The following is a 25,710-nucleotide window of genomic DNA, read 5'->3' as shown; positions in this document are numbered from 1 at the left end:
ATATTTCATCTATATTCAACCTCAAAAGTACATGCTACTAAGAGGTCTAAACAGGCTATTTGTGATGCAGCGCCTGCCTGCTCACTAATGGACATAATCATGAACCACAAAACGAGTCAAATGCTTAAACCTCATTGTTAAAACTCTGCTTTGGAGCCATCATAATAAAATGAACCATTTTATGTTAACCTTTAGCCTCTCATTCTGAACTAAAGCACCTGTCAGCACAAATGTAGTTGGCTATATTGTGAATTGATGAAGCAAAAACCTATTAGCACTGGAAGATTACACAAATTTTGATACAGCCTGACCAGTTAAAATAAAGAGTTGCACTCTCATCCGAGATGCAAGTGGGAACAATGAATATATACAATCTATTCAATGCAACTAAACAATGGCATGTTAACATTCTAACTTTAGCTATTATAGTCTATCAAGTATTAGAAACTTAAAGAATTAAAGATCACAGAACAAATTTCTCTGCTCTCTACATCTACCCCCTGGAAGGGAGAGAAAGTGTTCCTTTAAATTTCACAGGACAGCATGTGCTGGAGTCAGGAAGTAGTTGAATTTGGAAAATAAGGAGGAAAAGAGAAAGAAGGGGCCAGAATTGAGGATTGCCCCATTCATTTGCTGTTGGCCAAGATGGAAAGGGAAGAGTAGTCCCTCAGAACCTGCTTTATTTAATCCATCAGCCAAAACAATAGTATAACAACTCAAAAATCCTTGATTAAAAGTGTTGTATGCCTCTTTCTTCTTCCACACACTCTCCTCTGCAAAGAAATCATTTTGCTAGGCATAAATGTTTAGGCTATAATAGTTTCCATAAATCAAAGCATCTTACAATAACTAAACTATGTGTATTTCTGTACAAATACGGATACTATTTTCATGCCTGACAACAACCTATATTAGAATTGTTTCTTTAGCAAATAAACAGATAAAACAGGTTAGCAAGTTTAACTCTGTGTGTTACAACAAGAGAAAAAAACCCCACACACCTCCATTTCTAAACTGAATTTTTATTCAGCATTATACTGTGCTTTTAAAAGGTACTTAATGTACATTCATCCTGACATAGCAGCTTTTCCCTGTGTAGCACTTCTAATGTACCACCGATTGTTTTTATTCATCACAGCCTTCTATAAAACCAAAAATCCCTTAGAGTGTAAAGCTTTCAGTCTTCAACATGGGAGTAGCATGTTGGGGCCAGATCACTTAGCAAATTTAAGCTAGAAACTTGTCATAAGAAATACAGGTTAACCTCCAATTCTTTCACCTTTTTCATTTTGTTGTTAAGGACAACGTTCATATGAAATTTGCTCTTCAATTTATAAAAAAACCTGTTTTTAAAGAACATGCAATACAGTGCAAGATTCAGTTCTGCTGAATTCTGACAGCAGGCTTTGTATTTTCTCCTATAAATATTTGTCAGGGTTTCTACTTTCTAGGGTATGGCAATGATTCAGTACAACATGCATCTATGGTCATAGACATGAATGTAAAGCAATCTGAAAACTTCAGTTTTTGTGAGAATCAGAGTTTTGAAAACTTAGGAAAAATATTCATAATTACTTTTAATTTTTAATTTTTCTTTCAACAAATCATTCATAATTAGGAGAAAACTGCAGAACTCAGGCCTGGACATTCACTTCTGATAGATATATTCTCAAGCAGACTTAATATTTAGGCTTATATTTATGACTCATTGAGATAAGATGTGCAAAACTAGAACTACTTGTTCCCCTTTGAAGACCACACTTGATTAACTCTATGAGACATCCATATGCTAAAGGTATTTGTGGAGATGTAATTAAATTAATTGAGTGCTTGGAAGTGAACTGGAACCTTTTTCCATGTTCGCTAGAATTGGGGCGCACTTGGCATTTTCTGGGACAAAGTTTGGAGATAGCGCTTTCTCATTCCAAAGGAGCTGGTCTCAAAAACACCCTGGTCACAAAGCTCAGAAAAAATTATTTCAGACTTTAAATATATAAAGAAATAGCTTTTAGACAACGGCGGTGGGATCAAATGTGACAATGTAATTTTCAAGCAGTTACCATTACAGCCTTCAAGAGATGGTCTTTAAAGCAATTATTTGAAGTCAGCCACAACCTTGTACTGTTTCACTGCATATGGCTTTATTAGACAGACATTTTTTCAGGTAGGTAAACCAAGTGAATCTTAGTTTCTCATTAAAAAAAATAAATATGCAAAAGGTTACCTTTTTTGGATGCTTCAAAACTGTCATAGAGATTTATCTTTTGGGTGTCATATGTTAATGTGGTGTTTGGCAGAAGAGTTCTGTTTCTGTTGATTGTGTTCACAGCAAATCGGAAGGCTAATTCTTCTGCTCCCATTGGACCAGATTCCACGCACTCAAAAATGCCTCCTGGTAGTGGGAGAAAAAAAAGCACACACTAGTAAGCCAGAATGGCGTACAACAACATCTTTAATCATCAATTTGGGAAAATGTTTATCTGTATTGTTAATTTAAACCTCACAAAAATAATAAGATTATTTCATGAGTTGCACTGTATCAGGTGTATTGAGTCAAAGCATAAAGAACCCAGGAACAAATCAAACTTACCTTAAAGAAAACTTTCTTTTTTTCATACATTCATTTTTCTACTGTGTATAAAAAGAGTGTAGCAATACAAAATAACCATGCTATTTAGAAGTGAAACAGGAGAGGGATGAAGAACATGTAATTATTATTTTACATAGTTAAACTTGAAATTATGATTACTCCTTCTGGATGTGTGGTGGGGGGGGGGAGTTTTCTGGATTCTTGTTTTCTTCTGTTCTAGACTTATGATACAGCTATAATAGAGAGTTTACCAGAAATGCTACATATAAAGGAGCATGGAACTGGGATGCCCAAGACTGCCTCCAGAAATGAAGAAGTATAGATATTTTAACATGACTGTGTGCCTCAACTGATGGGTATGTTGAGCAAAGGGTTCAAATTTTGTTCTTTTGCACTGTTCCACGTGTACATGCTCATCTCATCCTCAGGAAATACAGGAATCTAAAAAACTACACAGTATATAAGCTCTATCATGCAATGAAAACAATCCCCAAAGTGTACTGACAGAGTAGGAAACGCTTCAAATGACAAGCAATTTCTAGGATGCCTCTGAGTCAGCTTTCATCTTAAATGAAGCAAATAACTTTCTGAATAAGTGCTGTGCTTTAGCCATTCTTTTCTGTGAATGAGATATCATTGACCATGAAATGCAAATTAATACATACTTCAGGTAACATCATTTATTCTTAGGTCTGGAAAGGCCAAGGATACAGTGATAATAAAGGTAATTTGAAGATATGTCCTTACTATGGTGACACGGAATGCCTGAGAAAAACAATCAGCATCTACATGGTCCCTTGGGTTCTCATATTGACTGCATCTGTCAATACTAATGGACAGTTAAAGGCCATCATGTGAGGATCACTAATTACAAGCCAGGCATTATATCTGTGCAAGAAGCATTTTTCATTCACTTTCTCCTAGTTTGTGCTTATTCATTTCCAACGTAATGTTACTACCTGACTTTGTATGGTCTAAAAAAGTTTATTCAACACTCTACTAGTTTCTCAGCAAGAAGCTCTCAGCATCTACAATGTACAAGAACTGAGTCAAATGGAATTTCACAAACTACAGTCAGTATGTAAACAGTCTTGTTGAGCAGCCAGGTACACAAACCGTTTCTAAAACAAAAAATGTGTATTTTGTTATCAACTCTTTCCCATATTAACTCTCCCTTTCTGCTGCTGTTAAACATGAAAATGCTTTAAAGTTTTGCAAACCTCCTGCCTCTTCCAACTCGTTTCTTACTAAACGGTGGAGGTGTTAACTTTTTTCCTGTAAATGAGCATTTAAATTCCTGGTGGGAACCCTAGGGGCAGATGCTCAAATAATATGAATTTAAAAATACAAGCATCAAACACTGAGATGAGATGTGACTAATAATTATTTAAACATTAGTCCTCTAAAACTGAGAATGAGGCACTGATAGGGGAGACAGATACTTAAGGAAAATTCAGATATCTAGGGAAGCGATGCAAACTGGTTAAGCATAGAATGTATATGTAAGCAGTAACCAATATCAACAAAACTTCAGAAGCCAAAGCAAAAGAAACTTACATAACTTTCAGTTAAAAATAGGCCCAGTACACTTCAAAACCAAAAAAAAATGACACAGTTACTAAAAAAAATAATTATATCCTAACTTACAATAGATTCATAAAGAAATAAAAACATTACAATATCGCTTTCTTCTTCCTTAAATTTTTACATTGGAAGATTTCTTCTTTAATTTCAATGTGTCTGAAGCTCAACACAATCTTCCTTCTTTATTCTTGTATTTTTTTACTCTGTTCATTTCTAAACACTTGTGATGGGGAATTCCTTGTCAAAGATGCAGCCACTACTCCCAGCATAAGATAAAACAAAAATAAAAATGAATTTTGATCTCTTATATCTGGGTAACTCCTAGTGGTATTGACAGCTCATGACACTGTACGACAATTTTATTAAATGACTAAGTCTCTGTCTCCTATGAATGGCGACAATATGTAATTTCCCACAAACACCATTCAGTGTCTTCTTCCCTCACTCACACATTCTCTGTCCCTGTGATAAATGTATCTCCTGCAAAGCTGGCAGCATATGGTCTGTCTGCCTCAGGGTAAATTTCCATTTCTAAGGAAAACAGAGGTAGAATAACCTGTTTCTGTTGTCCTATGATTAGAATACTTTACTATGAGGAAGGAAAACATAGCTTCTAATGCCTGCTCCTGAAGAGTTTCACATTTGATACTAGATGGATACTGAATTAAAAAGAATAACCCTATAGGAATACAGATTAGACCATATATTTGCAGTTTCCTATCTGTTTTTTCACCTGCAGGATGTCCAGCTTCCACTAGGCTCCTTTCTTTTCAGTTTTATGCTACTTCTGTAACTGTCTGCTCAAGCAGCAGAGGAGGAATGTCTTGGATGCTGGCAGGTATAGGTTCATCTTCACCTCAACACTAAGAAACTCAAATCAACAGGTTCTCAAAGTGCACCATGTCCTACTAATATGCAAACTGGCTGAAAATGACAGGCTCCTCCGTAATGAAGAGCAGCTGCTAGCTTAGGCCAACCTAATACAGCACACAGGGCACTACCATTTTTAATTGAACATCTAAGCAGTTCAAATTGAATTCTCATACCAAGCAGAGCAGGAGCTTAGGCAGACACGTCTGCATTCTGAATACCAGAACATAGTCACAAAACAGCTCTTCATTCTCCAGATGAGTGCCCTTTTAAGTGTGTGTGGGGAAATCTACACTTCATACAATTTCAGGATGCTCAGCAAAGGCATATAAATGAGTTCAGACATTGACAGAAATGGGATGTTTGAAAAGGTGCTTTCTCCATTGTTGCATAAGATGCAAGTAGAAACTTCTCTGGTAACTTCAAACTGCCTTGGTCTTACCATTCTGTTCCTGTATTTGTTACTGAATATGTAAATTATAACAAAAAAAAAAAAATACTATGAGTGCTTTTAAAGAAAATGCTGTGTAAATCCACTGGCTGAATACTGGGAGATAAACCATAAATTACACTGCCTTTTTTTTTTTTTTTTCCCCCCCACAGAATGGAAAGAAAACTAATAAAATGTTGGCTTTCCACTTCACGTATACTCAATTATGGAGGGATAGTGGTTTCCAGAAGGTGTTACAGCATACTGAGTCATGTTCTTCCCTCCCAAGCAGACTGTTCTTTACTGCTGCTGTACTTTGTATTCAGGATAGGCTTATTATTATTAATAATCAAATTGAGGAATGCACTGCATGCTCTCAGATAAGCAGACAGAAGAGTCATAAATCTTGCCATTGATATGTGGACAAGCACCCAAGCTAATGCCTATCTCTGTCTAACAGCTTGAAAAATGCAAGTGTTGGAGTTTGTCTCATTTTTAACACAGCTTATAGACCAGTAATAGGCAGAAACATCAATTCTCATATATAACCAGCAGCACATCCTAGAGGAAAAGGCTGAATTTTCACTGCTACCTCAGAGACAGAAAACTTAAAAGGAGTAGTAAAAGGTGTATTTAATGCTTAGCTTGCTTTAATGCTCTCACATGACTTCTTCATTTACAGTGTTAATGATATGGCAGTTCATCTTTGCCCTATAACGTTTACAGTAGGGATAATGGCATCACGTAACTATAGCTCAATCTGTAGCTCATGAAGGTTTATTAACTGTGTACAGTAGGTGACTGCTGTATAGCTGAGGACTTCAAGTTTTTAATGTCATGATAACCACATGGCAAAAGCTTTCTAGATTTCAGTAGAGATCAACATCTGAAGGATCACAGTGATGAGGAATGTTTAGGACAGGCCAGTCCAAGCCAGATATGTAAAAGCAGCTTTAGAACAATCTTTAGTGTACCTTTTGCAGTGACATGCAGGATAATTCAGATCTCCTATTAATATTAATATACTAGAAATGCTTTTACTGATCCTTTAATCCAATAGGATTTTTCATCACAGTTGTCACTATTGAGAAAAACATTTATATGAACAAGATCCTTTACCATAACTAATAGGGAAAAATCCAGTAATCAGAGTAATACTGATGCAGTAACAGTTTATTCAGAAACAGAAACCCATGCAAAAAATGATAGTAATATTTTATCAAAAAACAACTATATGAAGTGCCTAAAATAGTATGAGTAATGTAGATATTATTATTTTCCAAGGAAAATAAAATCCTAAATAGTTTTTAGAACAATTTTGCAAGTAAAAAAAAAAAAAATTGTTTTGAAATTGTTGGAATGAAAAACTTCATTATTCACACACAAAAGCACAAGTTGAAGAATTGCCATTTTTAGTTCATAACCCATCTTGGTTTTTGCCAATTTTCAAATAATCTTCTCAAACACAAAAACCAGAGGAAAAAAGCAAAAACACAAACAACCAACCAAACAACAACAACACCTCAAATTGCTATGTATCTTGGCAAAAATTACCAAAGAAATTGGTCCTGCTCTTAACTACCTAATTTCACAAATAAAAGGATAGCCATTTGAACGATTCGGCTTCCCATTTCTATTCTGCAAAAGGGTCATAGGTATTTTTCTCCCCATAAACATTCCACTTTGGGGAATCACTATCTTGTGTGGTTTGTGTTAGCATCTCCATGTAATATTTGATAAAAGCCAGCAGAAAGTACAAAAGTACTTAACTACACAAAACCACTAGATGAATACAAGTGCCAGAATAAGTGGTTATAAATCTCTCCTCCTTTTACATATGGAGAACTTTTGAAACAGATGCATGGCATAAATCCTGAGCTATTGTTACCTACTTGGAATAACTCACATTCAAGCAATCTTCAGAAGTGTCTTGAGTAGAACTACAAACAAGCAAAGTATCAACCTGGCTGATATCAAACCAAACTGTTTCTTTGTTTCTAGTACAGCCCCAAGTTTGTTTCAGTAGAAATGAATGATATTGAATTGCAGTAGCTACAGGCTATTTTACAATCTGTGCCCTCTTAAAAATTAAACCTTTAAATATATGATAGAAGGTTACATTACCTCAGAGCATAATCTGACAAGTCAGTTGAAATGAATCTTACAGACTACTTTACTGAATCTAAAATAATTATTTTTCAATATCATTACAAGTATACCAACTATATACACAGAATTAAAACTTCCATAGTTTGGCAGTATCAGGAATTTGCCAGAGTGATTTTCAAATGCAAAATCAGGAGAGAAAAATCTGAATGCAACCTCATTCTAATATAGCATTGTTGACAATAACAAAGTTATGGAAACAATGTTAGTCATAATTTCAATTTTAACTATGATTTCCTTGTATGAAGAAGTAAGATGAAGATTCATTTTTTCTAATATAAAAACAATTTGGTGAAGAGCTCACATATGCATACATTAGTTAATAATAGTTATAATTTTTAACAGTATGGCTATATTATCTTTATCATGTACCAATCTACACAAATTTGGTGACAGCTATGAAGGAAGTCTTTATTAATGTATTATAAAGAATAACATCAGCACCATTTTTTTAAAAAAAGTCAAAAAGCAAAAAGTCAAAAGCAAATTCTTGAGAGCTCAGTGGATGCTAATATATTGTCAACATTTCCAGGGACTAAATTAATGGCTTTTTGGAAGTCTGCAGGGACTACAGTTCTCCAAATACAGGTGTAGCCAGAAGTCAGTGAAGAGACTCATATCAAAACTTCAATATCACTGGTGTGGCTTGGATGATACTGGGAGCAGGAGGCATAGTAGGTGCTATCCTACAGTGACTGATCAGGGTTGCTGGCTGAAGGCATTTTAGCCTTACTCAAGTGTGCTATGAGCTCTACTGATAATTCTGTTTCAGATCCTGTTATGGATTGAGAAGCTACAGAGGTGGTTCAAAGCCCTTCATAAAGGTTGCCAGATTAGACTTGTTCTTATAAATACAAGACAAAATTACATCCTAACCACTTATTTCTGTCTAGAAGAGGATTTAAGAAAATAAAGCAACTTCATTCAAGACATTGAAAGCAAATGAAAAATTTTCTTCTTCATAACCTTTTCTATAAAACAATGTAGTTATTTTTTTTTATATTGATTTAGAACACAGCAGTGTGAATCTGGACTAGAGCATGTTTTTATTATTCCTTTTCAAAATTATATTGAAAGCTTTCTGAATCTCACAAGAGGTAAAAGTTTAAAAAAGTCACTTGACATAGAAAACTCTGCTTATTTGACCTTGAAGTCCATTTTATGTGATAAGCCACTGGGGGAAAAGACAGTACATATCAGCATTACCCTAAATCCATACCAAATGTACATAGGGTTTCAAGGAAGCAAGCAAGACCTGGAATTTCTGGGGCTTAATTGTATTGCTATTTCCTGTGTGACCTTAGACAGGAAGCTTTTCTGAAAAATTAATATCCTCTCCCAAAACCGACGTAACAAACACCTCAACATCACAATAGCGGCACAACTATTGAAAAAACAGTAGATGTTTTGAAATTAGACATAATTTATGTTAAAGGCATTAGTGGAATCAGTGTTTGACGGCATGATCACATAATCTTGCAAATCTTCCACTATAAAATGCATGGAAATATTACCTTCAGCATCTAACTTAGCTTTTGATCTATATTTCAGTACAGTTGCATGAAACTGGGAACTTTAAGACATGTTTCTCCTAAAAGGATTTGAAATAAAACTACACATTTTCTGATTATACAATAAAGGGCTAAATATCCCGTCAATGTTAGGTTTATCCTGTTAAATTAATGTTAAATAATATACCAAAACAGAGTTTGTTTTGTTTTTCTTAAATGTGAGTAAAAATAAGAGATAATATGAGAAAATAATAAGCATGGATCTCATTTGAACAAAAGCTTCCTTATCTTCTAAAACTGGTGAAAAAGATTTTTAAAGTTTAGTACATACAAATGATGAGTATCTTTAAAATTGTGTTTTGAATATAATTGGATACATTCTAGCATCTTCTTTAAGTCAGATGCCACAAGCATCACAGGTAGAATTTTACCTTTCATCAGCACCATTCCAAATATGCTATGGAAAGTCATAAATAAAATACTACTAAAAATATTACTAGACTGGAATATGCCGCATACTTATAAAACTGCTTCTGATAGCATCTTTGTTTATGAATACTATTCCTTTCAGTCAGAATATAAACAGAGCATGACTAAAGATGACAGGTAAAATAAGAATACCTAATCACATTCATCTGCAGCGTATAATAGAATTTACTATCCGTAAGATTTCTGCCTACTTTATAGACATACATTAGCTTCCTCTGACATGCTAAGCAATTTATTACAGAATACACTTGATAATTTTAATGCAATTATCACATTCACTTAATATTTAGTCTCTCATGACTAGCAGTAACAAAAGGAAACAAAACATTAAATGAAATGTGACTACAAATTAGGCTCAGGAGATTTTGCTAAAATGTGATTTTCATTACTTTGGCTAACCAAATGTCTTAAACTGTCTTAAAACAACACACCTTTGTCTTCCTCCTTTTGCTCTAAAGAGACAGCCAATACCCAGATAAAAAGCTTTTCAGTCTCCATGAAGAAAACTTTTTTTCTTAAAAACTTCTTTAAAGAAGATAATATACAAACTTAAGTGCTTGGGTTTTACATAAATAACTTTCACAAAGGCTAATAGACAAGTTTTGCACCTGTTTATAGGCTGCTTACTGGGCAGTTAGAACCTTCAGACTTTCCTTCCACAGTACTAGTGTACTTTTCTGCACTGCTGTTGTACAGTCAAGTCACTTTCTGATTGTTCTTTCTGGTAAAGTAATTTCTAATGTATCTTCATCAGCAAATATCAGCATGCATTCGCCAGAAGTACCTTCAGATTCAGATCCCAGTTATACAGATACTTTGACTCACCCTGACCCAGCAGTTAATTTAAAAGTAACAAAGTAAACACTGTAGGATCTAGCAAATGAGAATCACACAATATGCATTATATCTTTTTTCTCTAAAGAAAGAGTAATAAAAAAAAAAAGAATTCTCACATTTAAGGCCTATATAAATCTTTAAAACAAATAACCTTCATTTCTTCTCTCTAAAATTATAAAAAACCAAAACTTTTATTGAAATTACTTACAAAAGCTTAAAATTACAACACGTCATAAGATAATAATTTCTCTTTTAAAATAAACAGTAAAGAGTACTCATTCTCATGGATTTGGGCATTTTTTAAAAAGTCAATAAAAGTATATTTTTCAGTCAGAAAAGACTCAAACTTGGATCTTACAAATGAATATACAAAAAAAAATATCAGATCTGAGCTCTGCTGAATGCCATGACCTCTGTTAAAGTGACATTTGAGCATCTGGATCCCTGAGAAGAATCGCTTCCAGAAGTAAAATGTATAAATTATTATCACCAGCTTTGGGGTGATCTTTTTTTATTTTTAATGCTAAATATTTAAATGTTCAAGAGTTTGTAGATACTTAAGTGATTTAAGCAAGTTCAGAAACTGCATTTTCACATTTTTCTTCTCAAGATTTTCACAGATAGAATTCTTCAGTAACCTGAAACACTTATGAAGTGTATTAACTAATGTAAGAGAGACTAAAAGAAAAAGGACATACCTAGGATCAAAATATTTAGATACACATACACATAAGTAACAGAAGAGATGCAGAGTACCAAATAACATTCTATGAATGGTATGAACTGTATGCACTTTTCACTATCCACAGAGTAATCTCTTTCATATGTAGATTTGTTTTAGTAATAGTTCTTAATAGTCATTCTTTGGCCCAATGAAATGAAATTTAGATTTCTATTGTGGAGGAAGATGTTACAACTGCTTACTTACAGAGCCCATAATGTTATTTTTTTAGTGAAATACTTTGTATTTCCATAGATATTTCAGACAAAAGGAAGAATTGTGGTATTTTTGTTGTGCATAGACAAAGTAGCCTCCAAAGAATCAAAAAAAAAGGTTTCTTAATGGAAAATGTAGAATTCTACAAGTACTTCTCCATGATCACCAAATAGTAGATGCAAGAAGTGGTAAATCCACTTGCTTAGCAGGGACCAGAAGCAGTGTGGTTTTGTTTTCTAAGGACTGCATATATGAGACATTAAATGAACGTTTCTCATCCTGCATATGGCATTGTAAAGTGTAGGGAAAAAAAAAAAGTTTTCCAGTTATTTTTATATTTTGGGAAAATATTTTCAAATTTTAGTTTGCTACATTGTGTGTTGCATTACTTCTTAGTAATACTACCTAGAACAGTGCTACTTAGTACTACTTGGAACATTTAATCATCTTTTCAAAGTGTTTCCTGACTGTATTACAATTTAACAGTATGAAATCAATGCTGTTAAAATGCTGTGAATTAGCTGGGAAAGTTGCAATCATCATAAAAGAATGGAGAAAAAAAAAACATCAGACTAACAAAAGTTTTAAGAAACACTTTTTGCTGTTACAGTAATGATGTTTCATTTCATTTCATCTTCAGTTTCCAAAAATGTTTGAATGTTGCTTAGAAATTAAGTCACTATCTTTTTATCTTAGTAATAATGTCACCAAAATCACTTTTGCAAAAATACTGTTACCCTGGTTAAAATATGGTATGTGCTGCTACTGGATTATGGTTTCAATACTTAGAAACAATTTTCACTAAGGTGGATTATTACATGTTGCTTGGAAAAATCTTCCTTACTCCTGTCCCTAATGTAATGTCTGCTTGGATTGCATAGAAATAGTATTTCTGTATTCTTTCTTTTTTAGTCTTCAGCCATCAGAGAAAAAGACAAAAAGAGATGTACTGTAAGTACAGAAGAAAGCAAATAGTATGAGCAACCAAGTATTATGTGCTGATAACAAAAATTCCCAGTAGCAAGAAAGAGATGGACTGTAGTGAGACTGTTAAGTGCTAATGTAGATAAAAGAGTAAGTTAAACAAAACCAAAAAAGCTTCTTATCTTCAAAAGCAGAGATATTAGGTGCATCTGCTTCTAGACTGTATAAATTTATTTTTAAAGTTTTAAAAATAGTTTGGTTTATATTCCTTTAGCTCACCTATTTCACAGTTTATGCCAACAGTGAAACATACTACATTTTATAACGTGATCTAAGATAAATTAAACAAGCAAGACATTACCAGAAGGAAGTCAGACGTTGCTCTCCAAAGAAGTGAATAACATGTACTCTATTAACTCCATAAATAACAAGAAATATCATTATAAATTTAAAGCTTCTTGAAAGCTTTTGCATGCTATTTCTGTTCCAAATATTACATAAAAGCACAAATTTTTGCCACAGATTCATATTTCTAAAGTAATTCGATTAATATGATAAATATCAATATTTCTAAAGTAATTCGATTAATATGATAAATATCAATACAAAGCATGTTAATGCATATGAAAGTTGAGTGCTTTGGAAACTGATAATTTATGGCAGGTTCGTGCAGAGAACAGATTCTAGTGGGATCTTGAAGTAAACAAGCAAAAATATTTCATGAGGAACAAGGTCTGTTTCAGTGCGATAGATATCAGAGATACTGATTCAATTCTCTAGTGACAAGCCAGTGGTGTTTAATTCACAGCCTGCAGATATATTAATGGAGGAGCTGGGGAAGTGTGGTACAGAAGCAGAAAGTAAAAACAATTGATTTGAAGCACACAGATCCCAAATACTTTACATCTCCCTCTCATTTGCAGTACATTTGACTGTCATTAGTTTTTCTTAATTAGTTACCCAAATATCTTTTCCATGAGAGGCCATGTATTTATATTCCTCATGACTGAAGTGTTATCTAGATGTGCACATGATACTTCCACAGAATATCCTTTCAGTCTGTTACTTTCTATATCCCAGAATTCAGCACTAGTTGTATCCAGGGTTTGGGTTTAGATTGATCAATTATATGCAGTTATTTTCTTTTATTAAGAGTCTAAATGCTAAGACGTTATTAAGTAATATGAAAATTGTGCTTTTAAAAGTTGTTCACTAATTTGATAATTAAGTTCTAATTACTGAATTAGAAGTATTTTAGGAAAAAGTCAATAGTTGTTTTGGCAGAAAAGAATAAGTTTTACATCTTGTCTCACCTGAACACTACATATGGCTTAAATATAAACTGTTATATAAAGCAACTCTTCCTTTCTATTCTCTCTTCTATACATTTTTCTTGTACATGGCCAAACTCTCCAGACAGATACATCGTTAGGCAGAATACTGTCTTATCTAGCATGATCACAGTATTGGCTTTCCTTCTTTATTTACAAGTATATACTTAAAAAAAAAATTAAAAGTCTAAAATGCTTTAAACTACTTTGTCAACAGTGAAACCTCAAATTTGTAGCAACGGGAGACTAGACAGCAAAAACACTCCATGTTTTTTCTTCTAATTTACATGTTTTAATAAAAAATTATTACTTTATCCAACATGATTAGTTTCTCACCATGCTGAGGCTCTTTTTTTAAAAAAAAAAAAAAAAACAAACTCCATGGAGCTAAAAATTTTTCCAGTGTAAGAGATGCTCCTTGAATCATACATATCAGACAAAATGTTGTCTCAATGAATCTATATTTTACCATTGGATTTGTCAGTGTCTAACAAAAATAGTGTTTCCACTGAAGGCCATTCTGCTGCAGGCATATGAAGAGGCTACCTAGCCATCTTTTTCACAAAACTTACCTCTGCCATCTCTGTTTTCAGGTATTCAAGCAAGGAAGTATACTTAGCAAAGAGGTAGGATATTGCCAGAATCATTCCAACTATTTCCATCAGAAAGACAGTCTAACTACCAGCAACAAAACAGGGAGGGGGAGGGAAGGTTTAAGACAGCAATCTGGAAGATCAATTCTACAATAGCATATAATGTGGAAGCTCTACTTTCATGCCAGTATCTTGCACAGTGCAAATAGTTTTAATCCCCTCTGAGGGGGCAGGTGGGAAGAGAAGGAATGACTGAAGTTGAAGATTAAGACACCTATATTTAAAAGCCCACAGGTGTGCTAGGAGTGCAAGTTCCTATTGTATTCAATGGATTTTGGAGAACTGTTCACCTGAGCATAGTCATCTAGGACTCAATGGGTATGTCTACACAACGTCTACCTGACAAAGCTGAAGCTATCGCTCCTGGTCTCTGGTACAGAAAAGGAATGTCTCTTTCCCAGGTTTCATGTCTTATCTACACAGGTAGCTCTGAAACACAAATAGATATCATATTTTAACAGTCCTTTTACAGCTTTTCAGTACAGTTTGCCTATTTAACCTCCTAGCTTCCATTGACTAGAAGGGGAGTTTGGGTACTTGGCACACACATGTATTTGAATCTTGAACAAAATCCTGCTCATTTCAAAAACAGTACAATAGGTCTGGAAAAGGTAAAGAGAAAGGCAATGAACCATATAATGAATTTCATACAGGGAATGAATGAGAAAGGATAATTCAGCCTGGAAAAGAGACAGCTCAAAGTAAGATAAAGTTCTGCAGACAGCTGTGTCATGCAAATGGTGGGTACAGTTTTCTTATTCACTGTTTCTTCATGTACAAGAACTAGAAGACCTTGCTTGATGCTAGTCATAAAGTATTCAGTGCTAATTTTCACTTTTTGCAGAGGTGGGACTTACGAAAACCAAACAAAAAAGTTTAGTAGAAACAAGAAAGTCAGTGTAGCAGACAGTGGCTTAAGGTGGTTTAAAATCAAGTAATATTACGTGACAAAATAGGTCTTCTTTCTGGCGATGTGAACTTCTGATATTTGCAGTAGACAACTTTATATAATACAGTTTTATCTAATGAGTGGTTTGATGCTGAGAGAGAACATCTTTGAAACTATTATCTGAATTCTCTCCATTTCATGTTTATTGTGGAGAGATTTATTTGTTCACCAGAAGTAGCATTTTATCTAAAAAATGTAATATTTCTCAAGCATAGCTGACAGATAAGTCCTAATAAATTTGCCTTTAGTGACACACAAAGGAATAGAAATATGTTATTAAAATTTATCAAACCGAAAGGTCAAAGACAATTATGTTTAATATTTTGGTGGTGGTCAAAACACAGCTGCTTTTTACCAGTTTCTAGAACCAGAAGACATTTCTTCTATATCAAAGAGCAATGTGATTAACTTTCATTTTTCTTTCATTTAGATCTTTATATTACCATGAGTTCAGCTGTGTTGAAGCATTATATTTTTAAAATGTGGAAAAACTTGAAATCATTTTTATATTTGAACTAAGCAACAGTTATGTTGTCTCTTATGATGGTCCTTCCTTATAGCTGTTTTCCGCCAGTAATCAAAAATTAAAGATTCCATGCAGTGATTTTCCCAAGAATAGTATGTTGTGAAATGTGCTCACAAATTATAGCTTCCCACACCCAGTAAGCAAGGATTTCTTTTGAACTGACACAGGTAGAAGCATATAACTCTACAGAAAATAAGTAAATAAACAAACAATCAGGATTAAGTTGTTATACATATAAAGATATCATGCAAATTAGATTTAAATAACATTGTCTTAAATTACTCGCCTATCATTGCTAGTGACCACATTCAAGAAAGACAGGTTTTCTAGCCTTTCATATTGATTTATTTAAACCCCTAGCATCAGTGCCTTTATAATTCAATTCAAATCTGTAATGAGTCAGACCTGTGGAAAGGTCTGTTCAGACTGAACGGTGACAAGTTAGTTGAAATGCTGCTCATGCCATGGAAACAATGAAGTGTGACACTTTGCCTTTTACATCTGGCAACAGGTTTACTGAGAAAGTCAGTCAGTTATTCTGTTTTTCAGAAAGGTAACAATATGGGTAGGAGAATTGTTTACTTCGAGAGAGTGAAAATTATTTATTTGCTTTTTTCATAGGTGTATTAAAATGTTTTCTAAATTTATTTGGTACCTTGAATTTTCATTTATTTTTATTTTCTCCTGCATTGAAGTCTGTACATAGCCCCATCTGAAAAGCTTCCATGACATTTAATGTGCATTTTCAAAACCATTTTACCTTCACTTGAAGCCTAATCTCCAAAATGTGTCTTTCATTTTACCTGTCTTGAGTTATCTACCCATGAATAAATGAAACTAGAAGCATGTGTAGAAAATAAGGCAACTGCCACCCTCAGTGACTTCAGGTTTTTTCTCTCATACTAATTAACCTAAGTAAGTCATTGTGAATTAGTATTTTTTTAAATGTGGCTTAATACTGACAAGAAATTACAAATATATATTTTGTCCATGCTGGTTTGTTAGTAAAATAATATCCTCAGACTAAAAATGTATGCATGAACTTTCCAAAAAGATTTTAATCTCTAACTCAGATTTCCCCAAGGTCTATTAATATAGGTTTTTTTATTTGTTGCTGTTTTCTACAACACTATGTAGACCTATGGGAGTTCAGATTTCTCATTAATAAGGATTACCTGTAATCTTGCAATCTGAATTTTTACACCTTAGATTAACAAGCTATTTTCAAAGCTTGCAAGTTTTCTTATTATTTATTATTTTTATTTATTATCCTGTCTTCCCTCAACTCCATGATATAACTTCTCATTAGACATGGGGCAATATATGTACATCTCTGCTCAGATCTGTCTGCAGGCCTGTTCTTTCAAACCAGCAGGCTAACAAAGTGCAATAATTTAGGACTACATTTGGAATGCAGTATTCCTCATGCTAGAGAGCAGATACACAGGCACTGTACTGCAAAAATAATGCAGAAATGTATAACTAAACCACTTGTCCAAAACAAACAAGGAATATTGATGTATCAGCTGGTCATCCAAAGCAAAAATAAGAGCCCTGCTCCAATCCTTATTTCTGCAAGCTGTTTCTGGAACCTTCAGAAGCAAAATAACTAGACCGTTTTAATTTTATTGATCTTCAGTAGCAACAAAAGTTTTAAATTAATGCATTCTACACATATTTGAACTCAGTTCTCCATTCTGAAAGGTTAATCTCAAAGATCTTACACTCCAGGCTAGAAATTGCTTGTTGATTGTGCCTTGTGTGTCTTTAGCAAACGACAGGCAACTGTAATCAGAAAGGACTCTAATCAGCAGGAGAGTTTCACATGTGCTATCCCTTATGCATGCTATTGTAGGTAAATACTGATGCTAGAATTAGAGAATCCTTTGAATAAAATATCTGTTAGTATTGCTCAGCTGTTCAATTACATATACAAAAAATATAAAGTGATTTAGACTTCAGATGATGTTTGTCATGGGTTTTAAATTACATTTCAGACTTTTACATTTCCAGTTTTCTTTGAGTTCTTTTATAATTATGTTCTAGTTATTTTAAATTGCCCTTTAACAAAAAGTGAAAAATAAAAATTTCAAACCAGAGTTTCAAAATATTACTTTTCCATATCTCCTTAAATTTAGTAGGTTAGTAAACTTAGATTAAGCTCTTCTTTCCCACTGTTCAATGCTGCCAATGAAAACAGAAACCCACAGATTTTTTCAGTTTTTCTAACGGGAAGACAAAGCACTCAAAAGCTAATAAGGACTGAACATGATTTTTCAGCCATGTACTGGGTTTGACTGGGATGGAGTTCATTTTCTTCATAGCAGCCCACACAGTGCTGTGTTTTAGGTTTGTCACTCACAGCATCAAGTCATAGATACAGCTTGTTACCAGGAGTTGTTCCAGACACAAGCTCAGACCAGAATGAATTGCATTAAAGGCAAATATATTACCTGTCCTGAGAATCACTGTTAGGTTCAACTTTACTAATTACTTGAGAGTGAGGGTAAAGGAACATTAATTACATTAACACAGCCCCTGAACTGGAAGGTTCTGCAACTACTAGTGAAAGCAGGAATAACATGCAATCAGCAAAACAGATTCCATTAAACAAAAAAGTTTGCATGAGCTGGAGTGAAAGTAAGACAAAGCATTATCAGAGGTACTTCATTTAAATGATTAAAAGAACAACAAAAAAATACACTAAAACGTAGGTGTACATTGTAATATATTAGAGTTGAAGTATCATGAGTAAGCCCACAGGGGTTATCGCTGTCGGAAGAATCAACCTGTAGCAGTGTGCAAAACTAAATGCTTAAGAGGAGAGCAGAGGATAGAGGAGAAGAAAATTAAGCCCACAAAGACTTGATGAAGAGTATCAAAATAACTAACAGCCAGGAAATTCAAGATCTGCAAACATAGTGTGATATTTTCAAAAACTCTCAGAGCACACTTTTTCCACTCAAGTGCATCAGATTTGCCTCCCACCTATGGGGGAGAAAACTGCTATGGGGGTTTGTTAAAAAAACAAACAAACACAAACAAACAAATAAAAAAACCCACTACCTCTTCTTCATAATAGCCAATAGAATTATGTGCAAAGGTCAAATACCTGAGCTCAGAACCACAAACAAGATTTCCTTCACACGCATACAAACAACTTCATTCCTCTACTCCTCATTCAAGTATTGCACTTCCAAATTATAGCCACCTATTTCTCATGTCAGTGTAATTAAGATATTTGCAGCCTTTTGTTAAACTCATCTGAATACTTACCTCTAAAGGTCACTTAATACTTGCCAGTTGAATCTCTGCTAGCTGCTTGCCCCTGTTGGTATCTGCTTAGTTACCTCACTGCATTAAATCCCTGCCTCTCTGTCCCAAAACTCCCACCTTAAAACATCTGCTCCATTTCATCTGCATCCCAAGTTTTCTCACGCTCTACTCTGCACTTACAGAATCCACCAATGCATTTTCTAGACCCAGAGGCAATAGCTGCCATATGGCCCACAGCTGTGGAGTCAATCCACATCAGAGGATGGCTGGGAACAACCAGTATCTCCACTCAAGCTCATGTATGTCTGGCAACCTGAGTATATTGTATCAAGGTAAGAAAAGTACAGCAAGACCATCTATAGCCCACACATCATGTACAGGGTGTTCAACAATACCATTCACAATATCACGTAATTTAGGAATAATTTATCTTAAGCTTAAAGAAATACTAATATGAAGTTGGCAGACAAGGTTTCTCTACCTTTAGGAGCCCAACCCAGGCAAAGACAGAGTCAGCATGATGGAGAAAAACTGAAACAGACATTGCAAAATAGACTAAGTTGACATCTTTGAAACTCCTCACCAGAACAGACTGAGTCAATAACATCTCTACAAGCATAGAGATACCTTGACATTCCAAATGACTTTCTGTGCAACCCCTTTAATATATTTACTTAATTACCCTAAGCTCCTAAAAAGCGTCAAGCAAAGAATGAATTACTACTGAGAAGAGCAAGATACATACTGTGACAGCAGACCACAGTCCAAAAAGCAAAGATTTACCCCCTCTCTTCAGATATGCTCATATTTTCCAGAAAAGGAGACGAGTATTTGTTTCAGATAATAGTAGGCTAGAACACAGAAATGCTACAAGTTCAGATTTCACATTTGTAGAGGATTGAGCACCTCCTGTTCTCAATGACTTTCTCTTATATGGTAAAACAGTAATGAGCTTGGAGGTTCTCGGGTTTTTTTACTTGTTTTCTTCACAATCAGATCTATGTTTTTTGTTCTCTTAAAAGAAAAATGCTAGATTGCAATTCTATATTGCCTGTGGCTAAAAGATTTTAATTTAAGAAAGAAAAAAAAAAAAGGAAGAAAAGAACAAATCTTGACAAACTGTTTCATTCTGTGGGTGGTTTGAATTTATCTGCAATGATAATCTATGATTACTGACCTTCCCTCTCTGCTTATCCCAGTTTAATCCCCGTAAAATCTCACTTTCTTTGAAAGGTACTGAAAATTTCCTCACACAAAACAAACGTTCCTGTAAATGCAGACCTGTGGCTCCCTAGCTAGCCTCACAAAAATACCTTCCAGTCAATGTTTTGACTTAAAGGAGGTCATCAATAAAGGAATAAGAAGGTGATAAAAGGTAGGAAAACCACCGTATATGAATGTTCCCTCTATAATATTTTCAAGCCCAAACCCAGATCTCATGTCTCAAAACAATAAAATAAATTTGCCTGACTAGCTAGGTTTGCATTGATTATGGAAGAAAAAATGGCAATGATATTGGCTCTTTAAAAAGGCAGTAGTAGTTGACAGTATGATAGAAATAAATGTGGTAAAAGTAGTTTGAATGCTATGTTACCAAACTAGAGCGTAGATAAATGCCAAAAGAGATTATATGAGAGGGCACATACTTCTGTAAAGTTTTTGAATACTTTTATTGTTTACAGAACCACTGACATTTATTCCCCCTAGTTGCATAAATAAGTGATTAAGATGTTATATTTTCCTCACTTCTATGTTAACAAGTTAAACTGATGAATAGCTTGCATCTTGCACATCTTTCCAGCTTTCTCAACTATTTCAATGTTATTCTCATTATGTTTTATTCTAGATTTATTTTCAGTATCCATAAGAGACGAACATTCAAGCAGATATTAAGTTCCACTAAAGTGCCGAAGTATTTATTCTGTATACAGATATTACAATATTTGTTTTATGAATCTTATTTGGATCAAGGGAAAATTTACCAAGAGAAAAAAAATGTAAATTGCTTCATAACACTATCAGTTCACCACAAAGTACAGTGTATCTTCCTCCTCTAGGAAGATAAATTGGTTAATGACTTTGAAAAAATATCTCTATGCCATAAAAAGAAAGTGCATTCCAGTTTCATAACCCAACAAGAGACTTCCTCAATAGTTCACTACTTCCTTTATATTCTGGGCATTTTATACACAATGGATATTGTTAACAATTTCTTTTTTAAATTCACTTATATAGGATCTAGAAATGAGAATGTGATTTGCTGAGGGAAAATTTACAGTACATAGCAAGCTGTTTGTGCAAGATTATTGTGGTGATCCTTACTGCTTTGGCCGATTGCCACTTTGTTAATAATGTATCTTTTACATGCTACTTACTGTTTGTTAGTCACAGTGATATATTAAAAACAACATCCTAAGGTCTGATGAGGCTTTTTAATCAGTTGTAAGCATATTTCACTGAATATATCATAACAAAGACCTCAGTACATAGTGTTATTTAATTCCTAATTATAACAGTAGTTCAACATTCTAGGCTCCAACAGCATAGAATCACAGATTTGAAGAGGAGTTGGAAGGAGAGTTGGAAGGAGCCTTTAAATGTTATCTAATTGAAACCCCTTGCCACAAGCAGGGACATTTTCAATAGGTCAGGTTGCTCAGGGCCTTGTTCAACCATGAGTGTTTCCAGGCATGGGGCACCTACCACACCTCTCTGGGCAAGCTGTGCCAGTGTTTCACCACCCCGAGGATGCTTCAGCTGCAGCAGTTAGAAGCTAGATGTAAAAAATGTTGCCATACAAATATTATCATTGTTAGAGCCCCAGTAACAAAGAACAAGAGAACTGATTACTTAAGTGTGACTGTTTTTTTTTTCTTTTTATACACCTAGGAAAACTGGAGTGCTACTGAGTCAGCTCAATACAAACATAAGTTATGATCTACAGCTAGGAAAGTCTGCCTGAACAAGAGATTTTTTTGTTGAAGTCTTCATGGTCACTAAATATAGTAGTTTTCAAGTACTACAGAAAAATAGACAGCCTCAATCTAATTACGAGTCCTACTACAGTTCAACAAGGTTAAGAAGAATGAAGGAGAGCAGACAGCTCTATTTTATTTAAACCTAACCGAAAAAGTTAATGCAAGAGCTTTCTTCTCAACACAGTAGCTAAGGAAACAATAATAACTTCCTAATGGCTTCTGAGAAGCATTGAGTTTTCATTATTTTCTTTTTCTGATCAGTGCTATCAAACAGCTTCTGTCCAAGGAAGTTTCCCTTCCTAAGGGTATTATTTTCTTTCTCAGCTAAATGACAATTCTTCCCTGGGAAAAGCAACCATAAGTGTGAGGTGTACAAAGCGTCTCTCACCTTCGTCTTCTTGGGCCCTGTACAGTAGTGGACAGGAACTCCTAAATCAAACAAGTTTTCCTACAATGATCCACAGCTCTCATGACCTTCCATCTTTCAGAATGTTTTCCTTTTTAGTGTATTATACTTTCTAAGCACTGTCCTCCCAAGAGGGCTGAAGGTGCTTGTGATGCTGAAGTCTCCTGGTGCTTTCTGTCATTGCATGTGGGACAGAACATCACATTACCACCTCCTGTAGGTCCTATTTCTGAAGACTTACAAAGTGTTACTGGCTCAAAACTCCTCTTCTAAATAAATATTAAAAAAAAAAAAAAATCAACCAACAAAAAAAAATCCATCCTGCACACAATTTAAAAAGAAACATAGAAACATGAATGGTTGTTACCTGGCTCTTAATATTTAAATGAATAATGCATTTAAATAGTATTTTAATCATTAACAGCAAGTTCACCTTTTTTAAGCAAAATAATAATATAGAAAGTCTCTCCACTAATGCTTTTGTTACAGCTGGGATGATTCTAAAATACAAAAGAGCAGTGTAATTCATTTATATGTTGCAGATTCTAGGAAAGAAGAAAAAAAAATCTCTGAGGACACTGTGACTTCATACAAATCTCTTCATACAAATCTAGAGTACATAAGCTGACAGACGATAGGAACAAAAGCGTCACTCAACTAGGGATTCAGATAACAATCATATAAAAAGCTCTCCTGGATCAGATTGAAGATCTGTCTAGCCCAATATACTGTCCCCACAAATGGCCACTCATCCAGGAAGAAAGTATACAAGGGGATGCACATAGGGATAACTTTACTGTTCTTATAGCATTTAGTAAGTCCTTTACCATGAACCAGAGGTTCTATTTGCTGAACAAGAGGTTTCTGTGGACAAATCCGTGGAATAAAGACACGTCAGATGCATTCACTGTTTGAATATACATGAACTTCTACTACCTACAATGTTTTGTGGCAGGAATTTCCACTGAACCTTCTGCCTGTTGGAGTCATTTGGTGGCTCATAGTTCTTGTATTAGAAGAAAGGGTGAACAGTCATTCTATATTCACCTTCTCTGTGCTATTCATTATTTTACAGTCCTCTGTTATAAGCCCATTCAGCTGTTTCTTTTTTACAGTTTAAGAGAAGTGTCCTACTGAATTATTTCTTACATGGAAGCCATTGAGTGTCTTTGATCACTCTCTTCTGAAGCTTTTCATAACTGAAATACTTTCACTAGGTATGAAAAACATCAAAAAGATACCTTTTAACTATAGAACTACAAAGACAGTTCAGTCTTTCTGAGAAATGCATCCAACAGAAAGAAATAGGGTCATACATTAAACTTCTACAAAGTCATAAAGACAAACACACAGGTACCAATGGAATGATATCTAATTTCTTACACTACCTGTACACGTTTCAAACACCACCTTAAAGGTACATTTACAATACCGTCAATGCTCTTGCCATTTTAACCCCTTCCACCTTTTCATTTCTCCTGTAATGAAGAGAAGTATTTTTCTGCCACTGCTGCTAAACCCACCATTCAAATGCCTACCAGTCTCAGTGCATCAAAAGGCCATATCTGGCTTCAATTTCCTCATGATACGTTCTAAGAAATCAAGTACTGGAAAATTTAGTGAGAGATGTTAACAATAATAATAGAAGATTTGCTAGCTGTATTTAATACATTTAAATTCCATATGTTCATGTACTGAAGAGCAACCAGATTGCTAAAATGATCATTCACCAGTTACCTCCTACTCTAAGGTCAGAGAATCCCAGATGCCACAGACATCAGTTTTAGGGCCTGCACCCTGAAATCATCCATTAGTTAATTCCCCTGACTGCCTGCTAACCCCAACCCTGTTATCAGCTTTTTGTGCCCCTTCTCACTTTTTTGAATAAGACAAACCCATTTTATCCCTGATAACCTACAGGTTCTTCTTTCAAAGGAGAAATAGAAAATAAGAGTTACAAAACACCTCACTGGACCTTTTTGCAGTAGTGATCATCAACAATGATTTACTATTTTACTACTAATTAAATGTTTCCAGCTTTAGTATTTTAATCTACTTCCATTATTTTTATAATCCCCAGCACTGCACACTCAAGGCACTATACTTTTGAACAGTTTTTATTGTATTTCCCTGTCAACTTGGGAAAGGGAAGAGTGTTTATAGACCCAAGCAGAAAACATGAATCAAGCAAAGAAATAGCTGCTTATAAAAACTTCTCTAGAAACAAATATCTTGCTATGTCAGCCATGCATGTAGGCTTGCTTATTATTGATCTGGACGTATTTATATAGGTAATTTTCCTATGCAATTCATTCAGTGGCCTCAGACTCAGCAGTATGTATTGAGAAAGGCAGACATTAAATTCTAAGACTTGTAGCTTTATTTTTTATGTAAGAGTTGGAGACTGACTTTCAGGCACTTGCTCTCCATCTTCAAGTAGAAGCCATCTCTGCTTTTTGCAGTCCTGATACACAATGGAACTTAAACAGTTTTTAACTGTTATAAATGCTACAACACTGAAGAAAATACACAAAATTATTTGCAAGAACAAAATGGTCCTGAAAGCTTTATTTTTAATTATATTTGGATTATGCTCACCTTTCAGGATGAGAGAAGGGGAAATCTGCTTGTGTGTTTTTCCCTTCTCATAGCCCCTAAACAGCCCAGAAGAGCAAACAATCTCCTCAGTGTGTATTGAGATAGAACCACAATGTCAGGTACAAATTTGTTTCATTGACCTTTGGGTAGGAAAGAATGAACATCTGCATAAAGGGAAGATGTGGGTGATTGACTGTGGCTTAAAATTAACAAGAGCATCTGTGAGAGATATAGCTGGCTATCACCACCTCTCATTTTGCATTACTGCACACATGTTCTTTGTAATAAAAACAGTATCCTACATAAAATTATCTCCATTCCTAAGAGAACACTAAGCATCAAAAAAGAAAATATGATATATAAAAGAGACATTTCAATATACAAAACACAGAAAGCACACTATTCCATTCATGCAGGTCTTAAAGCATTTATACATGGTGTTGGAGCACTGGTTTAGCATAAGGTCAAACATAAGTTCTACATTAAGATTAAAAAAAAAAAAATTACCCTTAAGATCCAAATAATTTGTTCAAAAATAAGCAAAAATTTCTTCAAATAATTGAATCATTTTTTTAAAATCATACTGATATAGTACTGATAACTGTGATACTAAATAATGTTTACTAAAAATAGAATTAAGAAGATGGTTAAGTGT

The 25,710-nt window shown here is 34.4% G+C and overlaps 1 protein-coding gene across 1 annotated transcript in view; it reads right to left on the bottom strand.

Moving 5' to 3' along the window:
* GRIK2 (glutamate ionotropic receptor kainate type subunit 2) overlaps positions 1 to 25,710 on the bottom strand; it is a gene marked incomplete at both ends in the record, with an annotated part of 381,844 nt that overhangs the window by 250,332 nt on the left and 105,802 nt on the right. The window contains one exon of the mRNA XM_080340953.1: positions 2,225 to 2,392. Within this exon, the coding sequence (XP_080197079.1) occupies positions 2,225 to 2,392 (168 nt within the window). The remainder of the gene's footprint in view (positions 1 to 2,224; positions 2,393 to 25,710) is intronic.

The sequence above is a fragment of the Nesoenas mayeri genome (assembly GCF_963082525.1).
Source record: "Nesoenas mayeri genome assembly, chromosome: 3".
In the NCBI taxonomy this organism is placed as follows: domain Eukaryota; kingdom Metazoa; phylum Chordata; class Aves; order Columbiformes; family Columbidae; genus Nesoenas; species Nesoenas mayeri.
Note: the sequence above shows the minus strand (reverse complement) of the source record. Positions and strands in the feature narration are given on the sequence as shown.